This window comes from Mustela erminea, chromosome 19 (assembly GCF_009829155.1).
Source record: "Mustela erminea isolate mMusErm1 chromosome 19, mMusErm1.Pri, whole genome shotgun sequence".
In the NCBI taxonomy this organism is placed as follows: Eukaryota; Metazoa; Chordata; class Mammalia; order Carnivora; family Mustelidae; genus Mustela; species Mustela erminea.
Window position 1 is genome coordinate 58,744,549 of NC_045632.1, and position 27,465 is coordinate 58,772,013.

The 27,465-nt window shown below is 57.1% G+C and overlaps 1 protein-coding gene and 1 long non-coding RNA gene across 4 annotated transcripts in view; one reads left to right on the forward strand and one right to left on the reverse strand.

The window, feature by feature from the left end:
- FBXO31 (F-box protein 31) overlaps positions 1-21,548 on the reverse strand; it is a 39,749-nt gene extending 18,201 nt beyond the window's left edge. Inside the window, exons 1-4 of one of the 3 annotated variants that reach the window (XM_032324956.1) lie at positions 21,161-21,548; positions 9,851-9,922; positions 6,597-6,683; positions 813-889 (exon numbers count right to left, since the gene is read on the reverse strand). In XM_032324956.1, the coding sequence (XP_032180847.1) occupies positions 813-889; positions 6,597-6,683; positions 9,851-9,922; positions 21,161-21,509 (585 nt within the window). In that variant the 5' untranslated portion in view covers positions 21,510-21,548. The remainder of the gene's footprint in view (positions 1-812; positions 890-6,596; positions 6,684-9,850; positions 9,923-21,160) is intronic. The other 2 variants (XM_032324957.1, XM_032324958.1) reach the window with 2 other exon arrangements.
- LOC116579510 lies at positions 13,872-15,633 on the forward strand. Its single transcript, XR_004281306.1, has 2 exons — positions 13,872-14,331; positions 14,816-15,633. It is a non-coding gene; the product is annotated as an uncharacterized LOC116579510 (long non-coding RNA).
- Positions 21,549-27,465: the final 5,917 nt, after the last annotated feature.

Here is a 27,465-nt window from a genome sequence, read left to right on the forward strand (position 1 = left end):
GAGAACATCGGACACACTGACTGAGGACGTCGGGCTTCCAGGAGAGAGAACACATTTCTGTCATTTTATGCCACGCAGTTTGTGGTCACTGGTACTACAGTGGCCGCTGGACGCTAAGACAGTGAGCGGTAAGGCACGTGCGGGAGATGCCCTCAGAGGGTGGCAACCACGTTTCCCCAAAAAATTGTCCACCGTTGGTGCCCCAACCCATCAAGGACACCGGCCTGACCCCAGTACTACTGCAGTGGGTGAGAAAAGATTTCAAACCGGGGTTTGACGTCGCTCTGAGGCCCAGCCTGGGCGTGAGGCCGCCGTGGCTGCTGAGTGACTCACTCTGACCCGACAGCCCGGCGTGCCTCCCCAGCCACCGAACTGTGTCTTCCTCCCAGGACAAGTGCTCCCACGTGTTAGTGGAATGACAGAAGGAGCGCTCAGTGAGTCACAGCTGGGGTGCGCCCCGGGGCTCAGGGACAGGGCCGCTGCGATGACTCCATGTGGCCCGGAGGGCCTGAGGGTAAGTGTCCAAGGCTCCTGGGGCTCCTCGTTTACAACAAACTAGTGCACACCCCAAACCCTGAGGGCCCCACAGGTGTGAGCGCAAGGGCCCCAGGTGTCCAGGAGGCAGGGGCCAGGGTACAGGAGGGAAAACACCCTCGCAGCTCCACAAAGTCCAGGGACGCAGCGAGAAGGCTGAGAACCAATCACAGAACAGCCTCGGGCCCCTGACGATCAGGCTGCCATCCCGCAGGCGACGGCCCCTCGGGGAAAGGCCTGCGAAGGCCCAGGCAGCCCGCTCTCGCTCTCGGACTTACCACCACGTTCAGCAGTCCTCCGTAGGGCCCGATGTCCGGCTGCCACAATCCCAGAATGTGTCGGTACCGGTGGAGCACTACAGGGAGAGAGAGAGCAGGTCTTCACGCTGGGGCCGGCCGGTCTGCACTCCACAGTGACACGGCGGGCACCGCCGACAAACTACTCGTGATGGCTGGGGACAGAGCCTTGGACATAAACGTGGATCTCAGCAGATCGTTCAAAAAGTTTCTCAAGAATCTTAAGAAGGAAAATGTCTCTCGAGACCATAATAAAACAGGCAACAGGGCCACTCTGAACCCAGGCTCTAAGTGACCAGCACCAATGGCGCTGCCTTGAAAGACAAAGAGTGAGCACCCTTTTGAAATGGTGAACCTCCCATCAGTGAGGGGGTCAGAGACTGGGCCACCACTTTCCTCAGCATGGCCAGGACGAGATTTTTCTAATGCTGGGACCCGCATCTGCCCATGAAGTGTGTCTCTAAAGCAATCAGACTAAAAATTATCACTAGAGCGAACGGCTCGCTCTGCTGGGCACACAAGCCCGACAGCCCTGTCCTGACAACAGGTGTCACCACGACCCATGATGACACATCCAGTCACACATCTGGGTGTACCTGTGAGGGTGTTTCCAGGTAAGATTAGCATTTAAATCAGTGCACCGAGTGAAGCTGATTACCCTCCCTGTGTGGTGGGCCTCGTCCAATCAGTTGACAGCCTGGAAAGAAAAGGCTTTTCCACAAGCAGGGACTGCCTGTCTGTGTGAGCTGGGACATCAGTCTTTTCTAACTTAGGACCTGAAACGGAAACGTGGGCTCTTCCAAGCTGTCCAGCCCACCAGCCTTCAGACCCCAACTACACCCCTGGCTCTTCTGGGTCTTCAGCTTAATGACAGCAGGTCTTGGGACTCCTCGGCCTGTATTAACCGCAGGACCCGATTCCTTATGATAGAGTCATCCAAGAAAACTGGTTCTGTTTGTCGGGTGAACCCTGGCGAGCACACGGGGAGCAGGGACGGGCTGGAGCGCTGAAGCCACGCAAGCACTCCGTTCCGAGGGGAGGGGGCCCCGGCCGGCAGCGCCAAGTGGGACACAGAGACGGAGTCGGGATGGCAGCTATCAGGTCTCCTCCACCTTGGTCTGGGGTAGAGGACTAGGAAAGTGAGGCCAGAAGCAGCCCAGGCCTCTGAAGTACGCGGGCAGGGGGCCGGCGACCGCTGAGACCCGAGGTGTCAGCCTAGGAACACAAGTTCCTACACAAGCATGTACTGTCTCCCAGACACCTGCCGTCCGTCCTACGCGCCATCTTCTGAGTCGGTTTACAAGCGGCACAGGAAATCCAGTGTGGTTATCTTACGGTCATACCCTGTTAGTTCTGTGTTTAATAAACAAGCAGGAGCTCAGCAGATAACGAACTCCATGGTGACATGTACGCTCAAGGGTTTCGGGGTAAAATGTGATAGTATCTGGCACTTACTTTAAAATGTATCAAAAAAGTAAGTTGGAAACATGGAGAGATGGCGGACGGACAGCTGTGGGATGTGACGTGTTGCCGAGGGTGGTAGGATCTGGTGATGCTAAGTGGCTGCTTGTGATCCCGCCCATGTTTCTTTCTTGTCGATTCTTAAATCTTTCATGACAAGACACCGGTGAGTACGACACCTGGGCCCACGCAGCGCGAGCCTCCCCTCCGGTCGCCCCTCCCCTCCGGTCGCCCCTCCCCCCGGCCCAGTCTGACTGCCAGCAAGGGTCTGGCTCTTTTCCAAACCAGTCTATGATCTCAGAGCCCCCGGACGGCTCCAAGAACATGCGAGACTCTTGGCGATTCTAAGAGCTCCCTGTTTTGCTTTAGAAGCTACAGCTTGTTGCAGTAAACACACTGCCCCCCACGTGTCTGCTTGGCGTGGCAGCCCTCTCTGGACATACGAGCTCTACACATGTTAGAAAAATCACCGTGCCCCCCGTGGCTCCCGCGGATGCAATGACACCGACTCGCTCAGCCTGGGACCACCCTCGAGACGGTCCGAGGGAGAGCGGGAGCCCAGCATCGCCCCCAGGGCTGCAAGCAGGACCTCTGAGCTGACCCCTCCTCGGACAAGCCGTAAGGTCTGTGTTTTAGGGCAGACACTTTACAAACTACAACCACCCAGAACAGGGTCCAGCAAGAGCCCAGGGCGCCTCCAGATGGACAGTGTCCACCTGAGTCACACAAACACTGGGCGTCCACACCGGCAGGGGGCCGCGCTGAGTTACCGTCTAATGCCCGAGCCCTGCTGGGAAAGCCAACCCCTGAACGAGACGAGCAGAGTGCACGTGTCCATGCACTCTCCCTCACGCTCCCCCTGGACCCTCTGCCTGGCCCTGCATGAGGCTGCGGGGCGTGGGGGGAGGGCTGGCTGAGATGTCCTGGCGCAAGGCACTCCCCAGACCCAGAGGAAGACCCCCAGCTCACAGAGCCCTCCCTGCAACGTCTCCAAACAGCCGCTGACCAGGGGTCCAATTACAGAGACTGGGCAGGAGACCCGAGATGTGGAGGCGACTGTGTTAGGCCCTTCAGGTACTTTACTGTCATGGGCTTTAGGACGCTACGGAACTTCAGTTCATGGGCGGAGACAGCCTGAACACAGGAAAACCCCGTTACCCGTGACAACAGCAGAAACGCGCTGCTCCACCCCACAAGGCAGGAAGCAGGCCTTTCAGAATAATTCATGTTTCTTCCAAACAAGGCAGCTTGGGCAGGCTGTTCCAACCACCAGTCCCCGAGGTCAGTGTGGCCATACTCAGAAAAACCTTCCCAGCTCTAGGACACCACCCTCCGTTCCCCAAAATGGGGGAACTATCTGAGCTGGCTAAGGGACCTCCCCGCTCAAGCGCTGGCGGGAAGACAGCCCTTCCTGGTCAGTGCCAGTGAACTCTCATCTACCAGCAGGAAGGCCACTAGAGTAGGCAAGCGGGAAACTCCTGGCACAGGAGACAACACCAAACCCAAACGATCCTGCTGTCCTCGGCATGGCGTGGGCGGGGAGCTGGCTCTCTTCCCCCGTGGCCTGCATGCAGACAGCCGGCCCCCCGCCAGCACGGCCCTCACTCGTGCCTGAACCACCACATCTGAGGCTGGGGAGCCGGGCTTCTGGGTGACAGGTTCCCGCACATCACTATGGTCCACAAAATCATGCTAGAGACAAAATCAGAGCAGGAGATGTCCAAGCTCATCAGGCCAGAACGACCCTGGTACACAAGGACAAAGACCTGCAGGCCAATCTCCTGATAAACGTGGATACAAAAATCCTCAACCAAACACAAGCAGATCCCACTCAACAGTCCATTCCAAGGGTCACTGACCGTCATCAGCTGCGGTTTACCCCGGGATTAAAAAATGGTTCAACATCCAGAAATCCAAGCACTTGACAGCACCTTAACAAAATCAAGAACAAAAATCATACGTCCTCGACAGATGCAGGGAGAGCATCTGAAAAAATCCAGTACCTACTTAGGACAGAAGCGCTCCACAAAAGGGTCGAGAAGGGCTGTGCCTCCACAGGACAAGGCCACAGGTGAGAAACCCCCAGCGAATGTCACACGCCGCAGGGAAAGCCGAGAGCTTGCCGTCTGAGGCTGGAACAAGGCAGGGGTGCCCCCTCTCGCCCCTTGTAGACACAATGCTGGAGGTCCTGGCCTGAGCAACGGGTCAGAAAAAGCAGTAACAGGCATCCAGACTGGAAACAAAGTAGTAAATCCTTTGCCATCTGCAGTCGACGTGACACCGTCGGTGGAAAAGCCCACGGAACTAATACCGGAACCGTGTCAAGCTGCAGGACCAGAATCGACATCCAGGGCGGGAGCAGGAAGACGACCCCACGGGCTCCAGGATTCGGCCAGGTGATGGGCAGGTGGGCTCCGTCCCCAGCTGCACTTCCTGCCAGGGCCCCTGCCCCCTCCACAGGCACCTTCCTGTATCCAGATTTCCCAGGGGTCTCCCCCTTCCTCACACCCCTGGTGCGTTCCAGGCCCCCCCACCCCCAGCCCACTGGACTCTGGAGCCTTCCAGTCAGACTCTCCCTGTGCAGCCTAACACCCTGTCACCTGCGCCCAAGCATTAAACGTGGCCTCTCCATCTCTCCGCCGCGGGGTGCGTGATGTTCCACCAAACCCCCGGAGCTACCTGCGGCAGCGCCAGAGCTCTAGGCAGGAACCTCAAAACCCAGAGCCCCGTGGTCACAGATAGCCGCTCTCAGTTCACGCACGAGGACACATGTTCGCTACGCTGTGAGCACGACGTGTTCCCCGCGAGATGCTGCCACGCCCTCAAAGACACGGACGAGCCAGACTGTCAGCCGACAGCATGCGGCCTGACCAAGTATGCAGAATTGAGCCGCCGAAGCTCCCATGGGGCCACACAGCTCCTCAGAGGTTTGCTTTAGACGGGCCGGCCTGCCTCTCCCCGGACACCGTGGTCCGCTTGAGGCTGCCGAGCCTCTCTGGTCAGCAGAGACCAAGGGACCAGGGGACCAGGGGACCAGGGCACAGGGGTTCTCAAGAGCTCCAGGAACAGGGCAAGTGGGCGTGGGAAACAACGGTGCCAGGCCCCGAGGTCCTCACACGCCAGGCAGTGCAGACAGTTCTGGAAGGCTGGGCTGAATGAGGCACCCGTGCTCACTGGTGCTCACGGGGAGGGTGGGTCAACGCAGGACGGAACGTGCCGGAGGCGACCTCCCAGAGCGCTCAGCAAGGACCGGACTCGTGCCTCCCGGCCCCAGCCCCAGCCGCCCGGCCCCCGACAGCCCAGCCAGCTCCCACGCCGCTTGGACACGCTCCCAATGAGGCCCCTGGTCACCCGCCTCCACCCCGTTCAGCTCTGGGCCTGATGACCCGAGCAGGGTGGGCGTGGTCAGGAGCTGCGCCCCATCCTTGTGCCCCCGAAGCAGGCTAACTGGGGCCCTGGCACCGGGATGGTCTCCACAGGACCAGCAAACACGCCTCGGCTGTGTGTCCACCATGAGACAGGGGTTAGGAGAGATCTCATGCGCAACTCGGTTTCCTCTGCTCCCACAGGTTTTGATAGAAATTGTGTGTCTAGAGACTGAGAAGCGGGTCTGCTCCAGGCAGGCGACACACGTGGAGGGTTCAGAGGGGTGGGGGGAACGAGGGAATGGGCCGTGTGCTTCCAGGAACAGAACAACCCCTCTTAGCACAAGCAGGCATGTGCGATGTCTTCGTGACAACAGATACCCACTCTCCGCCTCAGCTCAACCTAAGAGCATGGACATGTGTGCGGTACAGCTCAGGGAAAGTTCCAGACTCAAGTAACACCCATGGAGAGGGGAATCAGGTTCTAAATAATCAAGTGCTTCTGCTCACTTCTGCCCAGTGTTTTTTCTAATTCACATATGCTGTTACAATGTGACTAACGAAATCCAGAAGCCAACCGCATACACTTCATTTTGGAGCACAAGTGTTTTAAGGCTTCTACCCTGTCCTCTCAGCCCCACAAACAATAAATACTAAAATGTGCACCAACAGAGTGGTCTTGCTGGTACTACCCAAGAACCCCAAAGCTGCCGCGGAATCCCGGCCCACGTGTGCAGCCGACCCAGGGCCACGGCTCAGGCGTGGCCTCAGCTGTGGCCAAGCCACAGAAAACAGCAAAGGTAAGAAAACAGCAGAAGCCAAGGAGGGCAGCTCGCTTTTAACACCCAAGCAGTCCTCGTGCCCGGAGTTAGAGGTCCCTCTGCATGCAGCTGCTCGGCCGTGCGCGCCCGCAAAGCCAAAGCCAGCAGCAGGTACGTACGGCAGGTGTAAACATCTCTGTATTCCATGTGCTCGTAATCGGGAAGAATTTTCATGAAACGTCCCGACTTCACGCGAGGGTTTATACCTGAACAGACACAGCAGGGAAAGGGTAAAGATGGTCTGCTTCCGGACGGTCTGTTTCGGTGACTCGACACGCTCCCTCACTGACGAAGGACATCTCCCACTGCACACTCAGCCCCCAGAACCTCAGGGTGCAAGTGTTTGCCAGGGGTGACCTACCTTCCTTTAACCAGTGGAGCCACACCAGAAACTCACGAAGGTGGGCAAGGCCGGGACGCTCCTCTCTCTGCCGCCACAGATCAAGGGAGCACACGGAGGTGGGAAGCCAAGGCTGTGGCCTGGGGATGTTTGGGGGGAACCCCTGTATCTGACTCCTATCTCTCCCTCGCCTGGTGCACACCTGGCTTTCCCCTTGACTTCTCTGCATTGGTTTTATTTCTAAGGGTGATGTTTCCTAGCTCAGGCCCCTCCCCCCTGAACCTGTCTATGCCAGGAACCAACCCTGACTTTCTTCCACCACCCGTTCCAGAGGCTAAGCAATTTTCTCCTTGGTAAGGCGTTCAGAGCAAACACAGAAACACAGTTCTCACATCATGAGCATCAAAACTGAAGCTGGCTCTGACCAGGGCAGAATCAACACTTCCAGACACTGAAAAGGGTCATCATTCCCTGGATCTTGAAACCATTTTTAAGGGGTCAAGAATCAGCAATGAAAAGAAATCTCCAGATGCCGTCCTGCGCCTGTCCATGTCCCCAGCCATCCGGATGTGCAGGCGAGCTGGCTCCCCTCGCCCGGGCCCCGTCCCTCGCCCACCCCCAGCTTACGCCCGGCCACACCACCTGCTGCTCACGGCTACTGCCCAGCTGTGCTCCACAAGGCAGCATAACCGAGCTGAGCTCCGTGGGGGCCTTATTCCCACATGTGCCCCCACACCGGGCAGGTGTCCGCACCCGCCTTCGTCCAGGTGCTGTTTGGAATGGTAACTCCTAAGCTCCTGCAGAGAACTCTGCCTTGAAGTGCCTTTCAGGTGATATCGTCCAACATCCAACCCAATCTGATATCCCAAACCTAACGAACTCAGGCAGTCCGGTCATAAAACCCTGAAGCCAGCTGACCATCCAGGAAAGCCAGGACAGCAGTTTCATGTGCGCACACAGAGACTGTTGTGGGCGGAACCGGGTCCTGCTCCAACACCAAGGCTGACAGCCACTTCAAGTCCCTGCAACTCCATGCTCTGGCCGGATTTAAGAGCTGAGTTCTGGGCAGCCGCGGAGGAACCAAGGCTGGAGCCAAGGCCATGTGGGCGCCCACGGCATGGAGGGCGGGAAGCGGGCGCAGAACTGGCTTTCTGCCTCTGGACTCTAGGCTTTGCAGGATGCAGAGCAGCAGCGGCCCAGCTGCGGAGATGGAAAGACAGGAAGGGCTCAGGCTATCAGGACACATGACCACTAGGGCCCCCTAGACCCGTGTCTCCAGAGACGTGTCTTCCTGCGCTGGTGGAATGTGGAACAGAGGCAAGAGAAGGAAGCCAGTCTGAGGAAGCGCAGGGAAGCAGGAGCTGGCAGGTCCCGAGCCGTCAGCCTCGCACTGGGGCCAAGCCCAAGGACAGGGCTCAGGAGGCAACTTCGAGCTGGGCGGGGCAGCTGGGGCAGGACGAAGCCCAGGCCTCAGGAAGGCAGGGAAAAGCGGGGTCCCGGGCGTGGCCAGGCAGAGGGCTCCCAGAGGCAGGTGGTGGGTCAGACATCACAGCGGAGCCCCCACGAGCTCTGCAAGTCGTGAGCACACCAGCTCCCCTGAGGAAGGTCCATGAAGAACCACAGGAGTGCTCCCCAATGTGGGCGAGTCCCCTCAGAACACCAACCACCGCACGCCCCAAGCTGCCATGGATCACGGTGCGGAGGGAAGCCTCGGACGGGGCAAAACCAGCCACCTCCAAGGAGGGAGCACGGCCCGCGTCCCCCCCAGAGCCAGCCCTACATGGAAACCCCGCGCTCCCCCACAGCCACATGAAGGGGGGACATCTCAGGGAGAGCCTGAGTGACAGATCCACTAAGAACAGGGACACGGACAGAGGCAGTGGCTGGCGCGCCACAGACCCTGGGGGGGCTGCCAGCACTGCGGCGGCTCTCAGAGACCCGCTTCCGTCTCAGTCCTGAGTCAGATGGTGGCCGCTGCTCCCCGTGAGGCATCTGGGAAGGGGCAGCACCTGCTCTGCATTCAATGGATACATTTCCAAAGATATGAAAACCCAAATCTATCAAGACTCTTTTAAAATGAAACTTGAAGGTCCTTTTTATTTCTTTAAATTTTATTTAGAGAGAGCAAGCATGAACGGAGAGAGAAGCAGGCTCCCCACTGAGCAGGGAGCCCAATGCAAGGCTCGATCCCAGGACCCCAAGATCATGACCTGAGCGGAAGGCAGACGCTTGACTGACTGAGCCACCAGGCGTCCCCTTAAGGTCCTTTCAGGGCAGTGAACAGTCAACTTTAGCCAAAGATGGTCCCCATCATCTCTGACTCTGTCCTTTGATCCCCAGCCCCGGGGAGCTAACACCGCATGAGACCGCCGCCCAGAGGTGAACCCACCGGCTGCTCCCTGCAGGTTGGTGCCGGGCCACAGCTCCTGGGCAGTGTCTGTGTGAACAGATCTTCAGAGCCTCACGCTAAGGGGCACTGAGGGAAGACATGTGGGGCTGGGGGGAGTCAGAGCACTCGGGGCGTGTCCCTGGTGACCCCGGAAAAGCCAGCGAGCAGAGAACAGGAAATGGGGACCGGAGTGTTCAACGTGGGGCTGGGAGGCTGCCTGTAGATGGAGCCCCCGAAGCCGGAGCTAGACATGGGGCTGCAGGCAGGTGGCCGAGGACGCCTACAGAAGGGGCCACACTTCCCAGTGAAGCTGCTGTCCACGTGCCCCTTGGGCTGCGGGCCCAGGATCCAGGAAAGGGAACCTCTGGAGCTCCCCAGGCTTGTCTGGCCCCAGTGCAGCCAGTTTCTCACACCCAACACTTCTCCACACCTAACAGAAGACACCACTGTATGTGACGGGCTGAAAACAAGGACGAGACACCCCCGGAGAGGGAGGAAGAGCCCCTCGTAGGAGGGCTGCTGCTCCCAGCGCCGTCGTCTGAGAGGGAACTGTGGGCCACATTCTCCGCACCCCTGTCGTGGGTGCTCACTCTACGTCTGCCTCTGGAGCGAAGGGGGCTGTGGCGGGCAACAGGTTCACTTACGCTTGGCATAGACGTCTCTACAAGACACGCCCGTGATGTCCAGCTTCCGCAGGTTCTCGCAAACGCCATACTCTGCAACAAGAAACATGTGCTGGAGATCACAGGCCAGAAGTCACGAGGCCACAGAGAGACAGACAGGCTGGGGGCGGGGAGGGAAGGTGCATGCCGAAGCCTTGGTCCTGTCTTCCACGCCGGAGTCCGTCCCTCGCCGCTGCACCCACACTCGCCAGCAAGGCCCTCATCCTGTGTTTAGACCACACTGGACAAAGCAACAATCCACACTATCCCAAGAACCTCCAGAAGCTTAAATGCACAAACCCCAAATCACACAATCCCCAGCTCATGAAGCGTATGGCACAGACTCGGGGGTCTGCGAACAGCACACTGCCGAGGCAATGAGACTGTCCTTGGTGTCAGGGTCCCACGAAGGCCCCCGAACCTGCACTGCGGCTCCCTGTGCCGCCGGCTCTATTACACAAAGCCGCGGGCCTGTGAGGGGAGCCCGGGGCGAGAGGCCGGATGAAGGCCTGAAGGAGGAGGCTGCACCACATCCCTTCGGCACCAGCCCCCGACCTCAACCCGCGACGGAGACCCTGGATGCCCTCCCCGCCTCCCCGGCCTCGCCTAGCTGACGGCGCCTCCCTGTCCCTACCCCACCCCACTTTCCCAAGTCACCCACCTCAGCTTCCCAGCTGAGACCTCGGATCCTTTGGGTCGGGTCCCAGCGAGGGTTTGCAAGGAAAGCACCACACGGTGCTCATCACCACGAATCCAGAACTCCAGGGGGCCAAGCGCTGACAGCGACCAGCCCGCCTGGTACCACCAGCCTCTGCGCAGACCAGGCACCCCTGTATCCGACCTGGTTGGCAGGCCTGAGCACTGGCAACACACGCAGAGAGGCCCGGGACTACACAAAGCAGCAGAGGTCGTGGTGCGGGACCCAGACCAAAGCCCCGATGGGACGCCGCTCACGGGTGAGCAGAGCGGGGGCGGGAAGCATGCTCAGCGGCCCCACTGCCCAAGCCTCACACACTCCCCACCAGGACTCGGTGCTCATCCGGGGCGCTGGGGCCTAGCCGGGGCCTCGCGCACAGCCACCGCCCGTCCCAGGAAGGGCCGCCAAGGCTGGGCAAGGCGGAAAGCTCAGTGGTCTGTCTGAACCATGGGTTCATGCAGCGTGGCTAGTAGTGGCCGAGGGCTGTCCCCTCATGATGTCACTCCGGATGGTGCCTATGTGGATGTTATCAGCCCGAGCGCATCTACACGCTGACGGAGTCCAGCAGTACTGGAGGCCAAGCTCCAGAGGCACAGAGGGCAGAAGGTATTTGGGGCGAGGGAGCTACTCGGCCAAGTCTCTCCCCGCAGGCCTTCCAGGGAGCCTCGTCATGAGGCAGGGAGACGTGAAGTTGAAGACTCCTAATATGTAAATCACCGCCTTGCTCATGATCAGGCAAAAAGATAAAAAGGATGCGCTTCATCCTGCTGCCAAGAACGTGGACTCTCCCACAGGACAATGCAAGTGGAGGAACCTGAGAGCACGTGCAGAGGAATACACCGTCCGTGCGCCTGGGGCAGGGACACAGCAACACCCCCGTCCAAGGGGGTCCCCAGCATGAGAGACCACAGCTTGTCCCAAGTCCTGCTCCCCCCGTGGACCGGCCGAACGGGCCACTCTCGCCCTGGTGAGCAGAGCACGCCGGAAGAGCCGGTCTACCCCACTCTCACTGAGAAGCGCTCTGCTCTCCCGTCAGCTCTCTTCACCGCCTGCCGCCGGCTCCGTGCTGCCCCTGGCGACCAGGTGGCTCCCCTGGCAAACCTGGGCGGGGCCACCACTTGGGCTCCCCACAGCCACTCGCTTTCTCCTGTGCAAAGGAAGCACTTCAAACCTGTTACTGCGTAACAAGATCCACGCCGGCCGGGTTTGCCGGGTTTGCTTCCCGGGGGTGGGGGGTGGGGGGGTTCTGAACGGACAGCGCCCTTTCTCGGCTCCAGGGGCCGCTGGTGCTGCCCGGAACAGACACCCACGGGTCTCTTACTGCCTCGGTGACGAAGGGGGTGGCTGCAGGGGGCAGGGGTCTTCTCCTGTCATGTGTGTAGTGCTGCAGGCAAGACACCGTGCCTCTTGGTGCAAACGGTCAGATACGGGTCAGAGCCCTGAAAACGCACCTGGGTGTGCTCCCGTGGCTGACGGCACCTGAGGCCCACGGCCAGGCCCGTGAGGCACTGCTCTTGGTGCTTGGGCACGTCTCTGGGCCCAGGCGGTGAAGACTGGTGACCTGGCTTACGATTTCTGAATCAGACTCCCTACTCCCACTCCAACCTGACAGGAACGATGCTTCTGAATGGCTGTGAGGGCTGTACCCAGGACTGCCGCCTCATCATAAATTCCTGCACCCGGGGCGCCTGGTGGAACGTTCGCCTTTGGCTCAGGTCATGATCCCAGGGTCCCAGCATGGAGCCCGGCATGGGACTCCCTGTTCAGGGAGGAGCCTGCTTCTCCCCCTCCCTCTGCTTCTCCCCCTGCTCCTGCTCTCTCTCTCTCTCAAATAAATAAATAAATAGATTTCTGCACGTGTCAAGAAATGGTATTGCTCATGCGGCACAGGAACTAAAGCTGCACAAGCAGATAAGGGAACCACAAACACCTCCAACAACCAGAAGGAAAGCAAAACTAGGGCGCGGTGCCAACAGACAGAGCGGTCCTCGGTGGGTTCTTCTTCACGTTCCCGAAAAGTTAGACTAAATCCACAAATGTCACTCTGACCCAACCGTTCCTACAAGAATTGTCTGCTATTTTGCACTTGCCGGGAAAACTTTTGTTTTTAAAGAGGGACTCAGAACACCACCACATCCTCTGATTGTTCTACCCACGTTCCCATAAGTCATCAAGGGAGCCGGTCCTTAAAATAAGCTGGAAGGCCCGGGTACTCACCAGCACCGTGTCTCCTTCCAGAAAAACAACAAGTGTGAACTTTGCCCTTTGACACAGGTCCTGTCCCCGCTGACCGCCAGCGGGCATGCCACCGCGCTGCCTACAGGCGCTTCTCAAGCCAACGCTGGATTTGGTGTTCCAGGCTGTCGGTTCAAAAAGTTCCCCCGACAGGGCGTCCGGCCAGCTCACTCAGTGGAGCGGGCCTCCTCAGCTCAGGGTCCTGGGCGCAGAGATTACGTAAATAAAAACTTATAAAAAAAAAAAAATAGCCCTTGCTAGTCTATTATATAAAGGAGCTTAAGCAATTCTTTTCTGGAAATATTTACTCCGAAGACAGCAAAAACAAAACACAACAAAAATCTGGGAAGGGAGAAGCATGGGTCAGCCAGACTTGGGGGATTTACAAAATGAACCGGCCGTGCTGTGCAGAACAGGGATCCAGCTACCATTCTGCTTCTGGGTCCAGCCCCCAAGAACTGAGAGCGGGGGCTCAGATACGGCGGCGCCCCGGCTCGCAGCAGGACCTCACAACATCCAAGACATGGAAGCACCTGAGCGTCCACGGGCAGCTAAGCACACCAAACCCCGTGGTCCACCCACCCGATGGACTGTTACGTGGCCCAAAAAAGGCAGTAAACTCCGTCATCCGCCACAGTAGGCATGAACCGTGGGGACATCGTGCTCAGGGACAAACCAGGGTATGGGGCACCAGAGACAGCCGGGACAGCGGCTGTGGGGGGGGCAGGGAGCAGGTGTGTGAGGGCCTGAGCCGAGGTGTGCAGGACCAGCAAGCGAGGGGGGCGGGCGGGGTCCAGGTGAACCTACCGAACGGCGGACCATCAGAGCCCCGCGCTTACAAACCGTCCGAACAGCCGCTGTTGCTTATGTACGTGTTACCATAACAAAAAATTAAACTGTCACTTCAAACATCCCAATCGGAAAATTTCCGAGAGCTATCTGAAAGACGTTTTGCCAAAAGGAAGAACAGCCCAGTACTTGGGCAGAGTAGGATCAACACATGCGGCAGCCTCGTGTGACCTCCGGGGCGGGGGGGGGGGGGGGGGGGGGGGGGGGTGGGGTGGGGTGGGGGGGCAGACCAGCAACTCCCCGGCCCCACGGCGCATTCCTGAACAGGCCGAGTCTGCTCAGAGTCTGCGGGTGGGAGTGGGCTCGCTCCCCCTCCCGCCCCCCGCGGGTGAACCCGGCAGATCCGGCTCTGGCTCCCGAGGCTCCTTCCCCTGAGAAGGTGGAGAGGCAGCCGCGGCGGGGGCTGGGATGTGCCCGCGCGGAGCAGAATGGGACTGACAGAGTGGTCGCTGTTCCTCGGGGCCCTGAGTCGTCCCGGGAGGCCGCCACAGCGGGGACCTAGTCCCAGTCACCTGGTCACCGCCACTGAGGGGGGCTCCCCGCCACGCCGGACGGGTGCGGCACTAAGACACGACCTGCTGCGAGTCTGTGGGCAGACAAGATCCATCCGGAAAGGGAGGTTCTCCCCCAGCACTGCGGGGAGCTGGGTGGCACAGACAGGAGTCCACAAGAAAGGTCTCAGGTATGGACAGAGGTTGCCACGCAGGCAGCGCTATACCAGGAAATGTGGGGGCGCAGGGGTCCAAAGAGGCCGCTGCCCCACTGGGTATGTCTGAGGCCGGAGGAACGGAGACGGTGAGCCAGACGTGGTGCCGGGCAAGCAGCACGGAGCCAGGGAGGAGGGCTGCGGGGTGCACCTCCCCGCCACCTGCTGTGCTCTAAGTAAAACTCTGTTTGCACTAAACTAGGGGATAACTATACTCCTTAGTAAAATAGGGTTCACACTTTTACTTCTGAGGATGAACAAGAAGTCAAAGGCAGGGATGGGGGCTGGGGGAGAGGGGCCCTCCACCAGGCGGGACAGAGGGGTCTGGCAACCAGGCCCAGGCTTCCAGCACAGCTGTCGGGGCCAGCACCCAAGGACGCCCCTCCACCCACAGAGCTCAACCGCTCTACTTAGCTAGTACCGTAACTAGATGAAATTTTTGTTTTTTTAAATAATGTAGGAGATGTGGAAAAACACTCTGCAGCCACCCCTTCTTAGGAGGCAAGACTGTAAAACTCAAAATCTGGACACGGCCCACAGGTGTCTCCAGATAAACACCGGGAACACTTGGGAGGCAGAACAAACAGTTCCCCAGGACGGCTGAAACCGCCTACAAGATCAGCATGCCTCGTTCTCAACGAGTCCAGCCACGTAAAGATAAACAGTCCCTGTGCCAGCGGACACTGTGGGAAGCCGCACTCCTGCAGCGAGACGACTCTGGCCGCAGTCCGGCTCTCGTGACATGCACCTGCTGGCCAGGGGAGACCCGTGCCTACGAAGGCCCCTGTCACCCTGAGACACCCACCCTTCCTGGCTGCACACCCACTGTCCCACTGCCCATGTATGAGACCAGGAGAGGAGCCTGTGAGCCTGACTCTGCCACCATCTCCCCCTGGACACGGTCTGCGGTTTCCGACAGGTCCCTGCTCCTCCACTAAAACTCCACCCGCCTGGCCGGGTCGGGCGTAGCAGCCTCTCCATCGCCACCGGGTGGACACCGAGGGTATCGCTGGCAAAGGCTGCTGACTCATGTGTTCCAAACCCTGCCCATCTCCGGAAGGACACTTGTTCTCTCCAAAGTCCCAAAGACACCCTTGTCTTCACATGCCCTTTGCAGCCAGAAAGACAAACCGAGAGCCTCAGTGCATTACGTAATCCTCTTATAAGCACAGGAAAACAGTGACAATGGCTGTGCCTGGACCTCTAACAACCAATCCATTCTTCTTGGCAAAGCACCACTGTCCGATTAAATATGGCCGGGGGAAAGCTTTACTTGATGCTCTCTGCGTACCAGGTTCACCTTCTAGCTTACTTTTTTAGGGCTGAAATAAAGGAAGTCTGAAAAAATGCTCCCCGTGAGGCACCCCTGCCCTTCACCCTTTCCTGCTCTGCTAAGGGAAAGGAAGAGGTTTCCCTGTAAACCAGATTAACAGACTCCACACGCCTACTACAGAGAACTGCCGTCCTTCCAAAGGACAAAGCAGAAGAAAAACACAAAGATTTCCCCCTCAAATTCTGAGATCCTGCGACAGGCGGGCTGGTTTCCCTTTCCCATGGTTAAGACCCGTGTCCCTACTGCCTGGACAGTCTGTTTATCCACCTGCCAACCAGCCCTCCCCACCGCCAAAACCAGTGGGCTGAGCAAGGATCCGCTTTAGAGGAATCATAGAAATCCCTAAAGCCAAACTTAAAATGAACAACTTGCCCAGTTTACCTCTTCCCAAAACAACCCTCCAATTTCAGTCGTATGTAACAAAAGCCACATTTTTTATTTTTTTGAATCAGCGTATCATACAGAATAGAAACATTTTCTTTTGTTTGCAAAAACAGAATTAAATACTGGTTTTTAAATCCCCATTTCTGTCATAAAAACTATACATTATTAGAAAAAGATTATTCTTTTTTTTTGGAAAAGAATTATTCCTAATTATGATGGAATGTAATCCCACTTTACAACAAATCAAGATATTATATACAAATGTTCTGTATAAAAAAAAAAAAACTTACCATCAAGAGCAGAAATGACCAAGTTATATATTATATATTATGTACTATAATATATAATACTATATAATACGTAGTATTATATATTATAAATTCAAAACCAGACATCGACAGGAACTGAGCTGAATAATATAAAATCCTTGCATCTGAATACTTAACGCTCAGTATTGAAGGGGAATATACACAGACGAGCATTCCCTTTGTTTCTAATTTTCTTTTGTTACTGCTTGAATATTCTGATTTAGAACTACGGTCTGAATGTAGACTTCAAAATTCACCGAGTAAATGTGAGGTATTAACGCAAAAAAGCCTTGTCAGAGTCAAAGGCAAAATAAAATAACGCACTTGGCTTCTACCCTCAGAAGTCTGAGAAATGATGACTTATTTATAGCCCCACACGCCAGTAACTGCAGGCGGCCCACAGCCAAAGGAGTGATGCATCAAAAAAGTGTTTACCCTCACCCTGGCCAGGGCCTGCCCTGGGGGCTGGGCTGGGTTTGGGTTGGTTCCTGTAGGGAGATAAGTATCACCTAGTCCTCCGGCGCTTGCCCCGAAACCAGGACCGCACACCCGCAGACCCGCAGACCCGGCCGCTCAGCAGCCACCTCTCACCGCCCTAGAGAAACGCCACTAGAAAATATTTAACCCAACAACTCCGGTACGCAACACACAGGACAGGCCAAAGTCCTACAAAAATAACGGATTCATTGCTAGGGCACTGGAAATTGTGAGCTTCTCACCAAACATCATAAACACAGCTATACCCGGTTTTAAGTTCCGAGCTCTACCCCCCACCCTCCTAACTCATCCTGCCGTTTTAGGATCGGCCGGCCCTTCGTCTGCACCCCGGAAGCCAATCATGGCCCCAAATTCTTCGAAGTAGTAAAACACGGGTGTGTGCTATTCTCTTTCCCACTTCCCAATTTTGTGGCCTGTTTTCAGTCCTGGGAAATCCAATTATCACAAGACAGAAAAGCAAGCACGTAAACAAGCAAATCTACTAATGAGTCTCACTCCTTCTCCCAAGAAACTAAAAAATGGAGCCACCATTATACCCATCAGGGCTAGACCAGACCCAGAGGCTGCACTCCAGGACACGAGGGGCCAACTCACCCCTCAACCAGCCCGAGATCCGGCCTCCTGCCCACCAAGGCTGGGCGGGCTTTGGTCTTTACCTAAATGGACCTGGGGCTTTGGCCCCATCAGCTCACCTTAGCCCCATGTCTAGATCAGGAAGATGAAGGGAGGAGCTAAGAGAACGGAGACCAGACCCGTCCCACAGCTGACGGTTCTCACACAGTAATGAGGCTAAGCCTATGAGACACCTGTGAATACCAGAGGGGGCAGCCGGCCATCCAATTTTTGACACAGATAAGCTGGAAACTGGGGCTACCAGAACAAACTAGTGAAGTCAAAGACCTAGCAACCAGCTTCCTAACTTTCTGACGAAAATCATTACTTAAGCCCAAAACACTAAGTTTGACTAACACTGTAGCTTTCTGGGGCGCCTGCGTGGCTCAGTGGGTTAAGCCTCTGCCTTCGGCTCAGGTCATGATCCCAGGGTCCTGGGATCCAGCCCCGCATCGGGCTCTCTGCTCAGCGGGAAGCCTGCCTCCCCCGTTCTCTCTCTCTGCCTGTCTGCCTACCTGTGATCTCTGTCTGTCAAATAAATAAATAAAATCTAAAAAAAAACCTGTAACTTTCACGAAAGTCATCTGAAATGAGGTTAACCAGCTTATCACTATAGACTTTTAAGGATATGTCCTGAAATATTAAACACAAATGTATCCAGGTGGAAAAAAACCAACAAATTAGCAAGAAAAACAAACAAACAAAAACATAGGGTAGAAAGTGAACAAAAAATAAGGATAAGCAAGTAAGAAAAACCCAAACTGCCAGTAATATTTTTAAATGTGCTCCCTCCCCAGTCATTGAACACATTCAAACTGAAATAATTAAAGATGGGTCGTTCAGAGTAGAGAGATTTGGGCAGTTACTGGATTAATGGGGTCACTTTGGGCAGCTGGACCAGAAATGACAGCTGCTTGGTGATGAGACCGTGCATGCCAAACGTGTGTGTGTCACCTTTCGTGACTCATCTGGTCATGCTCTTGTGTCAGGAGGGTAAGCTTCCCAGTACCTCGGCAGTACCTAGTCAAACTGCAGGGCTCACGCCTCCCCTCCGGCCGCCGTGCTTCCGCATGTCCGCAACCCCCATCCAACAGACAGGGACACTGCGCACTGTTCACGGAGTACAACAAACACATAAATAAAAATAAGGGCAGGAAAAAGGGTGGTCCCTTCCAATGACGAACCACCACCTGGCATTTAAAAAGACTGAACCAGACTTAGATGCATTCACATGGGAAGAATTTAAAAACACAAGTTCACAAAGGAAAAAAGCAGATGCACAAGACTTACAGCATGATTTATTTCTAAAAATCACACATGACAAAATGTTGTATTTGGGGACGTACACAGGCATATGCACACACAACTAAATTAAACCCACAGACACCGGCTGCTTCTCAGAAAGGCAGCGCTGATGACAAGGTAGAGGGGCGCCTGGAGGGCTCAGTCAGCGAAGCGTCGGACCTTGGTTCGGGTCATGATCTCAGGGTCCCGGCTCAAGGGCAGTCTGCTCCTCCCTCTACCCCCACTTCTGCTTGAGCTCGCTCTCACAAGTGCTCTCTCTCATTTAAATAAAGTCTTTAGAAACATAAAAAAGCTAAAAGCGTTAAAAATTTTAAAAGGTAAAGGAATCAAAGACAAATATAATGAAAGAATGAACATTTATTGGGGGTGACTACAAATATGACTGTTTTATCATTTTTGTGTTTCTTCCCTTTTTAATTTCTCAAAATGGAAATATTCCTAGCTTGCCTGGCCACCCTGGTGGACAGGAAGCCTTGCTTCTAACGCCACACTGTCTCCTACCCCAGGAAAACGGGACTGCGAAGTGCCCCAGCAGGTAAGGACTGCAGTCTGAATCTGTCCCCCAGCTTCCTTCTACACCTTCATCAGGACTTCCTACGCTCCCATTAGCCACTGAGAATTCAGCCTGAACTCTAACCCCAGGGAGTTTTGTTGTGGGTGGGTTTTTGCTGAAATTTTATTTATTTATTTGACAGAGATCACAAGCAGGCAGAGAGGCAAGCAGGCAGAGAGAGGAGGAAGCAGGCTCCCCGCTGAGCAGAGAGCCCGATGTAGGGCGATCCCAGGACCCTGAGATCATGACCTGAGCCTCAACCCACTGAGCCCCCTAGGCGCCCCTGCCAGTGAGTTTTAACCCCTACCACACCTTCAAGCCTTGATTACACAAATGTCTCTGTGAGTCTCTGGTCCTACAGTTGAGCTAGTTGTGTTCCAGCTCCCCTGAGACGAACCCACCAGAAACCAGCACCCAGGTCTGGCTGACCCACCGAGGAACTTCTTAAAGCACAACAACCGTCTGCGATGGGTCTGGGTCTTAGAAGTGTACAGAAAGCAGACGACAGCGGACAACAAAGCAAAGGCAAAGGTAGCATTCACAGAGAAATGCCCAAAGAAATGCACGTGTCCCATAGTGACAAAAGGTTAATACTGCTCACCTTCAGAGAAGCCTTACAAATTTTTTTTTAATATTTTATTTATTTATTTGACAGAGATCACAAGTAGGCAGAGAGGCAGGCAGAGAGAGAGGAGGAAGCAGGCTCCCCGCCCAGCAGAGAGCCCGATGCGGGGCTCGATCCCAGGACCCTGAGATCATGACCTGAGCCACCCAGGCAGCCCGTCTTACAAATTTCTAACACAAAAAGACCCTTAAAAAGACGCATTAACAACACACAAATAAGGAGTCACAAGAGATGCAATAAAACGGCCAGAAGTCTCCAAACAAGGGGGCGAGCGCTTCTTGTGTTCCTCCACCCAAGCGGCCCTGCGGAAGCAGCACGTCCCAAAAACCCCTGGGAAGAGGGCGAAGCGCGTCCAGCATCTCAAGCACAGGCGCCGAGCCCGCCTGCAGAGCAAACCCGGCGCCTGAGCCCTGAGCCTGGCCGCAGCCACAGGACGGCCGGCCCCTCGCTGGGGGCGTCGGGGCGGACTGGCCGCTCGGGCACCGCCTGCGGACGCACATTCCGACGGCCGGGCGGCGGGCCGGGCTCTCGGAGGAAGCGCACGGAGGAGCCGGGCCCCGCCGTCCCCGCGGGACCGCACAGAGCCGCCCGCACCGCCGCCGGCGACCGAGACGCTGCGCGCTCGGGGGTCCGCGGGCGCCGCTCCGGGGCAGAGGGACGCCGCGGAGCCCCCGAGCTCTCCGCGCCCCGGCGGTCCGGGGACCGTTGACGGCGACGACCGGCGCGCGGACCCCACGCGTGCGCTTTCCGAGCGGGTCTCCGCGACGGCGGCGGGCCCCGAGCACCCCGACTCCGCACCCGGCGCGGGGCCGCAGGGACCCCGGCGCCCACCGGCGCGCACACGCGGGGAGCCCCGAAGGCCGGCGACGCAACCCTTTCCTCCCGGCCCCGCCGCCCGCCCGCAGGCCCCCGCACTCCCGGCCCCGCCGCCCGCAGCCGCCGGCCGCACCCCCCCGCCCTCCTCTGCGCCGCCCCCCGAGGCCCGGGGACCCGCGGCGGCGTCCACGCGCGTCAGCCCCAGCTCGGGGCGGCCACCGAGTCGCCGGCGGTCTCCACAGCCGGGGACGCCGCCTGCCCCGGACCCCGCGCCCCGCGCCGTGGGGGGTGGGGGCGGGGGGGCCCGGAGTCCCCGCGGCGGCCGGCCGGGGCCCTCCCCGCGCCCCGGGACCCCCGGCCGGCGCGCTCACCCTCCCGGCAGCGCCGCCTCCAGATGGTGTCGGTGTGCAGGATGCGCCGGAACTTGGTGCAGACGCGGGCCAGGCTGGGCAGGTCGGTGCCCGGCAGCGACGCGAAGATCTCCACCAGCAGCTCGGGCGGCAGCTCCAGCAGCGAGCAGCGCGGGGGCGGCTGCGGGCCCGCGCCCCGACCGCCCGGCGCCCCCGCCACGGCCGCCGCGCCCGCCTCGATGCGCTCCTCCTCGGGGTCCGTGTCCGGCTCGCTGTCGGCCGCCGCCGTCTCGGCCGGGCCCCGGCGCTGCTGGCGGCGCCGACACCCGCGCGACGGGCCCACACCGCAGAGCCGCGCGCACACCGCCATGCCGGCGCGAGGGACGGCCGCCGCCTGTGCGCACGCGCCGCCGGGGAGCGGAGCCCCGCCTCCGGGAGCGGGGCGGGGCGCGCCGGGCCCGCCCCCGAGCCGGGGCCACGCCCCCGAGCCCGTCGGCCACGCCCGCCGCCGCGCGCGCCGCCGACCCGCTCCCCGCGGCCCAGCCGCCCCCTGAGGCCTTCGGGTCTCGGGCCGGGGTCCCGCGCCTGGGCGCGGCTCGGGGAAGACTCACCGTCGGCGGCTCCAGCTCGCACGACGGCAGCCCCCTCCCGACCGGCGACGTGTGCGACCGACCACAGCCCCGCCTGCAGCGAACCGGCCGACGCCCTCCCCGCTGCGCTCCGGGGTCGCGGCGCCGTGCGCCCGGCCCGCGTGACCGACGCCGCGAGGACGGCCCGAGGAGCCGCGAGGTTGTCCCCCGAGAGCCCCCCCACGACGGCCCGAGGATCCCACCGGACGCTCTCCCCCCATAACACCCCCAGGACGGCCTGAGCACCCCACCGAGGTCCCCCGGGACTCCCCAGAATGTCCCCGAGGACCCCCTGGAGGTTCGCCCCCGACCCCCGGCACCCCTCCGGAGGATGTCCCGAGAGCGCTAGCACCGCAGCCGCGAGGACTCTACGCAGGGTGGCGCCCGGGCCAGTCCAGGGCAGCGGGGCGGGCTTGTGCAGCGCTCCGGACCTGGCGAAGCCGGAGAGAAGCCCGAAGTCTGCCCGTCGGACTCCTGAACTCTGCGACCCGACGTGCCCTCGCTTCCACCCGCGCTGCAATGAGGGGGAAATCGGGCTCGCGGACCAAGACACGCGCTCCGGCCTCGTCGCCAGCGGTCTTCGGTGGCCCTGGTGACCTTGCTTACTGCGACCCAGGGCACGTGTGTTCCAGAAGGTGCGGCCCAACCGGAGAGACTGTGTACAGCCGTCTCGTGACCGCGGCTTGCCTTAAATAGCTCACAGCAACGAGAACCCGTCCTTATTACTTGTTTCCAGAGTCAGGCCCCGACGGTGGTGGGTGTGGGTACAGGAACCGCTCTCCAGCACAGCCCTGAAGCCCCGAGGGACACGGCCCTGAAGCCCGGAGGGACGGCCCTAGTCTAAAGGAAGGCCTAGAATGCCCGGCCAGTGCCCAGTGTTTTCTGACCAACGGTGGCGGTCTTGCTAATAAGAAATTAATGAACTTGCAGGCTCCCACAAATTGCTCAGTAGTCAGGACCGCCTCCTTAGGGAGATCTCAAGGTGGGGAGGAAATCCAGTAGTCAGGGAAGCACATCTTCTAAGAAAAATGACAAAACTGGGACGCCTGGGTGGCTCAGTGGCAATAAAGCCTCTGTCTTCCGCTCACGTCATGATCCCAAGGTCCTGGAATTGAGCCCCACATGGGGCTCTCTGCTCCCCCGGCCCCCCAGCCTGCCTCTCTGCCTACTTGTGATCTTTGTCTGTCAAATAAATAAATAAAATCTTTTAAAAAATGACAAAACAGAATGTTGACCCGCTTGGGTCCACACAATTGAAAGCCAACACCTACCTGACCTCTCTGCACCTAGCCCGCTTTTCGGTCCGGCCTCCCCACCGGCTTCACAGCACTGAAGCTGGTAGTAACACAGACCCAAAAGCAGACTCCTTGTGACACTTACTTATTTAAAGGTCTTTAATGACCCCACTGACTCCTTATCACGTCACACATCATTGCCCAGTGTGCCCTCCAGGCCTAACCCCACAGCCATCTCTTCAGGGAAGCCATCCGATAATTCAAGGTCCTCAGCCAAGTCACGTCTCCTCTACCAGGAAGACCCATCTCCTGACCCTGTGCCACTAGAAAGCCAACCCTCCTCCTCCTTGTCCCCAGATGGCATTTCCTAGGAAGGATGTTCTCTTTTTCACATTGTTTTATTGTAAACACTTGCTGCCTTTTGTACCAATCTCCCTAGATATCTCCCTTGTCACGTGATAGATATGCTAACACACACCAAGCCGTCAAGGAGTGTTTACTAAATGCTGAGTGAAAACAAAAACAAACAAAAAAAAAACTGGCTTAAAAGACTAAAAAGTGAAAAACATGAACCAAACAGATTTAGAGAAGCCTGGTGGGACAGTGTTATCATCCAAGCTCGGAAGGATTTCAGTGAGCAGAAATGCATGAACTCATGTGATAAACTTTTGCAGCATGCCCGACGAGCCTGCCTGTGTGCTGTGTTCCCCGTAGATCTATACATTCTAAAGGATAATCCTTGCCACTATTACATTTTTGTTTGGTTTGGTTTCTAATTCTGTCCACCCCCCAATAGGCAGTTTTCTCCCAGAGGAGCTTAGAGTCCTTGTACAGAGTAATCTGGTTAAATTTTCATCAGAAGAATCATTAAACTATTTTTTTAAAGATTCTATTTCTTCATGAGAGAGAGAATGCACGCGAAAGCACAAGCAGGGAGAGGACCAGAGGGAGAGGGAGAAGAAGCAGGCTCCCCAGGTGAGCAGGGAGCTGGACCCACGGCTCTCTACCCCAGGACCCTGGCATCACAATCACAACCTGAGCTAAAGGCAGATGTTTAACCAACTGAACCACCCAGGTGCCCCAAATGGTTAAACTATTCTGTTTATGGTTTGGATTATGCAACTACACAGGTAGGCAGACCTATCTGAATCTATACATCCTTGAGAGCAGGACTAACAGAAGGCCGTGTACAATGACCCAGTCCAAGATGTGAAGGACTGAATTCGTGCTAACCAGATAGAAACGTAGCTGTGGGAGCGCGGGTAACCCCTAGGCAAGAAGGAACCCAAGGGGAAAGGTCTTGGGTAGCAGATAATTATTACACACCCAACCCCGAAAGCTTTGTGTGTCCTGAACACTTTTATAGTCCCTTATGTATAACATATCCCATACTAAGAACACTAAGGACAATACGGTTAGAGCAAAAGGAGAAAAAAACTAGATAAAAGTGACCATTTAACACTAGATGGGATTATAATAATGAACTCTTTGTTATGGAAAAGTGATGGTGGCTAAGGAGATGAGCAAATAACAGGGCACGCTATTTCTCAGTGGGTTCCCCAGAAGTCCCAGAAACTAGTGTTTCCGGGAGCTGAATAAACTGTTAACTTTACCCACTGTGGTTCTCACAACCCAGATGGGAAGAGTGACGTCCTACCCGTTGCTCAGAAGAAACAGCCGAGGTAATGGAAGGGAAGGAAAATGTTCAAAGGCCAAACAAGAGGGCCACAGACACTCAAGAGATGCTTCCCGTAACAGTCCCATATATGGGCAAAAGCTGGACCGACAGCAGTCCTGGAGGGTCTGCTTAGAATTAAGCTGCAACGAAAACCTGTGCAATGCCAAGTCAGCTGTTCATGCTCATTTCAGAAACAGTACCAGGCTGTGTGGGTGACTGGGGACGGCTTTCCTGCCTGCGACTGCCTGCGGGTTTCTGAAGGTCCATCAGACCCAGCTTCGCCGGAGAGGACGGGCTGCCCAAGGTGCCTCTCCCCGCTGCTGACAGGGCCTGCGAGGACCCAGCACCCAGCGGAGACGCTGCTCTGACCGGCCATCCACGAGGGGTGGCCTCACAATCCTCCTGACCAAATCCTTTCTGAGAATAGCCCCTCCCCCCCCCTTGAGCAATACTTGTTTGTGTACTTGTTCTAAGGAGCAGCTGACACAGGACTGATAGGACAGCGGGCCAATAGTTGCCCAGACGTCCCCAAGGCTGGACTATCTCTTCCTATCAGAGGGCAGAGAGGTGGGACAGGACAGGCCGGCCAGGGGAGCTGAACAGCTTCTTGGTTTGACTTGTCTTCCATGTCGTGTGTGGCAAAAATAATATGTCCCGCACCGCGCGTAATGTTTCGTGCCTCGTTTAACAGATTCGTAGAAATAGCTAGACATCACGATTTACAGCCATGGTAGGTCACTAAGGCTGGAGGCAGCACGTTCAGTTTTCAGGTTACCTTATTTTGTCCACAATTATGGTCACTTCCTATTATGGAAAAGGGAAGAGGGTCGAGTTACTTAAAAACTGACACCATACGGCTTTCTAGAATAATGCTGGTAGTTTAAAGGCACCAGGAGATTCCTGGAGAAAACATTTAATAAATTTAAAGATGTGTTCTTGCTTTCCTGCTTTATGTGGATTATTTTAAGAAACAGTATTGTTACTCATTTAAAAATACATCATACTATGCTTATATTAAGGAGATTAAAATAATTCAGGAATAATATTACCACTCTGAAAATTATTCACTACATCAGACTTCTATGAAACTGCAGTCCGAGGGCACACGAAATTTTTCTAAGCTACTTTTTAATCTATAGGTTAATGTAAGTTAATAAACTTTAGAGATATAATATATATATTACGAATATGCTATTCTTACATGGAGATTATGTGTATGAGACACATTTACCTGCCTCCAGCCTTGGATGATTTTCTGAGAAACATACAGGGAGATGGGGTGTCAGATCAAGCGGGAATTCAAGGTTAGGGGATGACTTTAGCAGTCACTGTAAATGCGGACGTCAGTACTTGAAAGCCACAGTGATCCTGTCCCATCACGAGCACAGCCCTTGAAATCTATCCCTCTGTGGCTGTGAACCCAAGGTCTGGGGCAATTTGGTAAAGCTTTCTGGATGCCCAAGGGACTGGGGAAATATGAAACTCTCCTTCCCTTCCCCCAAACTCCATATGCCAGATAATTGATTTTTTTTCCGTCTTGCATTTGGAACAACTGTCCAGCGAGAGAACGAAAAGTCCATTATTACAAAAGAGCCATTAAGCCAAGAAAGCAGCTCATCGGTCAATCCTTAGTAAAAACAACAACAAAACGCCAGAAAAGAAAGCAGCACAGTCCATGCTCTTCTTCTTCTTCTTCTTCTTTTTTTTAAGTTTTATTGATTTATTTTAGAGAAAGAGGGGGATGGGGGCAGACAGAGAATCAGAGACTCTCAAGCAGACCCCCTGCTCCCGGGGGAGCCTGACACGGATCTCTCGACCAGGAGATCATGACAGGAGCCAACGTCAAGAGTCCCCTGGCCAACCGACCCCCCAGGGGCCCCCGAGGGCTCTTTAAGACTCCAACCCTGGGGCACCTGGGTGGCTCCGGTCATGATCTCAGGGACCTGGGATGGAGCCCCGCATCGGGCTCTCTGCTCCGGGGGGGTGGGGTGGTGGGAGCCTGCCCCCCCCCGCCCCCGCCTGCCTCTCTGCCCACCTGTGATCTGTCAAATAAATAAATAAAATAAAATAAAAAAAGAAAAAAAAAGCCTTCCACCCTGACCACTTTGTTTGGCAGAAGGAAGGTGCGTAACACGCACGGACTGAGTTTTTTCCTCCAGTTTTCAGAGAATAAACACGAAACATTCCAGACAGCCCCGTGGAACCGAGGCCTCCCTCCGCGACTCCGGGCACCGGACAGCGCGTCCCAGCGCGGCCGCCCCGGGGCTGTGCAAGGTGAGGAACGCGACCCCGCGGGGAGGACCGCGGCCGGAGGGGACCCGCGGACACCGCCGTCGGCCGCGGGAGGACGAGCCGCCGCTGACCCCGCGGCTCCGGCCGGGGCGTCGCCGACGGCCCCGAGGACGACGTTCCGGACGCGTGCGGGTGCGGGTGCGGGTGCGGGTGCGGGTGCGGGTGCGGGCGCGGGTGCGGGTGCGGGCGCGCGGACACCGGCGTGCGGCCTGCGGACCGGGCGGCGCTCCCCGCGCGGCGGCCCCACAGCGGCGCGGCGGCCCCACAGCGGCGCGGCGGCCGAGGGCCCCGCACGGTCCCCCGCGCGCTCGCCCGCGACCCCCAGGCTCCGGAGGGCCGGGAGCGGGGGCCGCCCGGGAGCCGCTGCCCACGCGCACGACGGCGACCCTCCGGGGCGCGACGCGGACGAGCGACCCGCAGCCCCCGGACCGCGGCGGGAGCGCGCCACGACCGTGCTTTCGGGCTGAGCGTTCTCGGCCTCGGCACACGGAG